General features: G+C 38.5%; 1 protein-coding gene across 1 annotated transcript in view; it reads left to right on the forward strand.

Annotated features, from left to right (window-relative positions):
- The window catches only part of TBC1D12 (TBC1 domain family, member 12), a 154,335-nt gene that overhangs the window by 77,548 nt on the left and 72,810 nt on the right, over positions 1-3,977 (forward strand). The window contains exon 4 of the mRNA XM_012659668.1: positions 1,127-1,244. Within this exon, the coding sequence (XP_012515122.1) occupies positions 1,127-1,244 (118 nt within the window). The remainder of the gene's footprint in view (positions 1-1,126; positions 1,245-3,977) is intronic.

The following is a 3,977-nucleotide window of genomic DNA, read 5'->3' on the forward strand; positions in this document are numbered from 1 at the left end:
ATGCCCAGGCTGGTTTTAAACTCCTGGCCTCAATTGATCCTCCCACCTCAGCCTCCCAAAGTGCTAGGATTATAGGCAGGAGCCATGATGCCTGGCCTATAGTCATCATTCTATGCAATAGATCACTAAAGCTTATTTCTTCTACTGGAAACTTTATATCCTTTCATCAATATCTCCCCTTTACCTATTCCCCACCCTCTTTCCCCCCAGCCTTTAGTAATCACCATTCTACTCTCTACTACTTCTATGAGTTCAACTTTTTCAGATTCTGCACATAAGTGAGATCATGTATTTGTCTTTCTGTGCCTCGTTTACTTAACTTAGCATAATATCCTCCAGGTTCCTCCATGTTGCAAATGACCGAATTTCTTTCTTTTTATTGCCTTTTATGTTTTGATAATATTTTTACATATGCTTTATCTTCCTTCTGCACTGGAGGGTTGGGGATATCTTCTGCAATGCCTAGTGTAGGATGTAGATTGGGAATTTGTTGAATATTGGCACAACGTGACAGATACCATATTAGGCTCTTTACATAAATAATTGCATTTGATTCTTAGGACTTTTATATGGTGTATGTATTTTTACTCCCATTTATCTTATTGGGAAACTCAAGGTCAGAGTGGTTAAGTGATTTTCCCAAGGTTATACAATTAGTGAATGGTTAAACTAGATTTGAACTAGGTCTATCTGACTCAAAAGCCCACACTCCTCCAGCAGACTATACTGCTCCTCAAAGCCTTACCCATAGTAGATTCTTAGTGATTTTGTTTTTTGGTACTGAATTGACATCACATATTTAGGTCCCTTTTATCCTGTTTTTTCATAATTGTCCACGTATTTCTGATTCCCTTATTGTATCCTTGGTATAAATGGCACTTATATTAATAGAAGGCCGTTCCCTTTAAATTACTGTTGTCTGTCTTTGGGATATTATTATATATGTATTTCGTAGGCTTTTGTTGCCTGCAAGCATGAGCTCAAAGGAAAGAATGCATTCCATACATCATTCTCTATGTTCTTAAAAATCATTTGATCACTTCACCATAGACTAGGTAAAACCATCATGCAACTAATATTTTGAGTATAAAAAGTAACTTTCTCCTTTTTTCTCCTTTAATTCTAGGCGTAGTACAAGAAGAGTTCGAGAATTGTGGTGGCAGGGATTGCCCCCTAGTGTTCGTGGGAAAGTTTGGAGTCTAGCTGTAGGAAATGAACTAAATATCACTCCTGGTTTGTATTCTGTGTTCAGTTATTTCCATACATACAAATAGCCATCTCCAGAGTTAAAAAGCAGATTAGTAGAGTGGCCATTTACAAAGGCATTACCACGTATAATGTCATTTTGAGAGCATGTTCCCCCAAAACTTATTATGATTTAATAAGTTATACTTTATAAATAAGATTTGTGGCTTTTCATTTATTTATTTATTTTTTGAGACAGGGTCTCTTTCTATGTTGCCCAGGTTGGAGTACGGTGATGCAGTCATACCTCACTGCAACTTTGAACTCCTAGGCTCAAGCAATCCTCCTGCCTCAGCCTCCCCAGTAGCTAGGATTATGGGTGCAGGCCATGGTGCTTGACAGTTTTTCCTTTAGTTTAGAACTATCAATGATACTGTTGGCATCCAAATATCAAAAACTTCTTGGATTCTAGTGGATGAATAAGTATATACAAGAAAAAAGAAAACAGTCTAAATGTGAAAAGACTTCTCTTTTACTGAAAAAAATGTAAGTACTAAAGGAAGGCTAGAAATTTCTTTTCTTCTCTACCGAAACCAGTCTTTTCAGATTTTTTTTTATTTAAAAATTTTAAAGTTTAAGGCCGGGCGCGGTGGCTCACGCCTGTAATCCTAGCACTCTGGGAAGCCGAGACGGGCGGATCGTTCTGAGCTCAGGAGTTCGAGACCAGCCTGAGCAAGAGCAAGACCCTGTCTCTACCAAAAAATGGAAAGAAATTAATTGGACAGCTAAAAATATATAGAAAAAAATTAGCCGGGCATGGTGGCACATGCCTGTAGTCCCAGCTACTCGGGAGGCTGAGGCAGTAGGATTGCTTGAGCCCAGGAGTCTGAGGTTGCTGTGAGCTAGGCTGACGCCATGGCACTCACTCTAGCCCGGGCAACACAGTGAGACTCTGTCTCAAAAAAAAAAAAAAAAAATAAGTATACCATGGAGTACTACTCTGCCACAAAAAAACAATGGTGATCTAGCACCTCTTGTATTATCCTGGATGGATCTGGAGTCCATTCTACTAAGTGAAGTATCGCAAGAATGAAAAAACAAACTCCACGTGTACACACCATCAAATTGGTATTAATTGATCAACTCTTATGTGCACATATAGTAGTAACATTTATCGAGTGTTGGGCAGGTGGGAGGGGGGAGGAGGAGATGGGTATATTCACACCTAATGGGTGTGGTGTATACCGTTTGGGGGATGGACACGCTGGTAGCTCTGACTCGGGTGGGGCAAAGGCAATATATGTAACCTAAACATTTGTACCCCCATAATATTCTGAAATAAATAAAAAATAAAATATTCAGTAAACCATGCTATAAACATGTGTTGTCATTCAGGCTTTGTTGTTCCACATACAGAGCACAGGCAGACTAGATTTAGTGTAATTCTTAAGGGCCCTAGGATTTTCAGAACAGTAAATGAGCATTGGCTTCAATTGAAAGTCACTAGCTATGTTAGTTAGTCCCTAACAAGAGAGTCAGTCTGTCCTTTGATTCTTTGAAGCCAGGCATTGACTTCTCCTCTCTTGCTATGAAAGTCCTAGGTAGTATCATCTTCCAATAGAATACTGTTTTGTTTCATTGAAAATCTATTGTTTCGAGTAGCCCCCTTCATCAATAATGTTAGCCAGATCTTCTGGATAACTTGCTGCAGCTTCTCCATCAGCTTTTGCTACTTCACCTTGTAGTTTTATGTTATGGAGATGGCTTCTTTCCTTAAACCTGATGAACCGACCTCTGCTACCTTCAAACCCTTCTTCTGCAGCTTCCTCACTTCTCTTAGCCTTCATATTAATAGAATTGAGGAGAGTTTAGGGCCTTGCTCTGGATTAAGCTTTGGCTTAAGAGAATATTGTGGCTGGTTTGATCTTCTATCTAGGCCACTAAAACTGTTTGGCATAAGAGGCCTAGCTTTCAGCTTATCATGGCTTTTGATATACTTTCCTTACTAAGGTTAACCATTTCTGGTTTTTGATTTAAAGTGAGAGATTTGTGACTCTTCCTTTCACTTGAACACATAGAGGCCATTATAGGGTTATTCATTGGCCTAATTTCAATATTGTTGTGTCTCAAGGAATAGGGATGCCTGAAGAGAAGGGAGAAAGATGGGAATGCTTGGTCAGCAGAGCTGTCAGAACACACATATTTATTGATTAAATTTGCTGTCTTAGATCAGCATAGTTTATAGTGCCCCAAAACAATTACAATAGTAACATCAAAGATCACTGATCATAGATCAGCATAACAGATGTAATAGTAATGAAAAAGGTTGAAATATTGCAAGAATTACCAAAATGTGACACGGACTGCAAGTAAGCACAGGCTGTTGGAAAAATGGTGTTGATAGCCTTGCATGATTCATGGTTGCCACAAACCTTCAATTTGTACAAAACGCTGTATCTACACAGTGCAATAAAACAGAGCATAATAAAGCGAGGTATGCCTGTAGTATATTTATAGCAGCTATTTTATCCTTGTGTTATAATCCTATTATCTGTGTCATTTCTGTATTGTTACTGTTGACTAATTTTTCTTCTCATTATGTATTATATTTTTCTGCTTTTTCACATCCCTGGTAATTTCTTTGGATGGCAGACATCATTGTGAGTTACATAGTTGGATGCTGTCAATACTGGACTTTTATTGTATTCTTTTTTTTTTTTTTTTTTTTTTGGCTCTGTTGCCAGGGCTAGAGTGCCGTGGCGTCAGCCTAGCTCACAGCCACTTTGAAATCC

This window comes from Propithecus coquereli, unplaced genomic scaffold (assembly GCF_000956105.1).
Source record: "Propithecus coquereli isolate 6110/MARCELLA unplaced genomic scaffold, Pcoq_1.0 Scaffold63, whole genome shotgun sequence".
Taxonomy (NCBI): domain Eukaryota; kingdom Metazoa; phylum Chordata; class Mammalia; order Primates; family Indriidae; genus Propithecus; species Propithecus coquereli.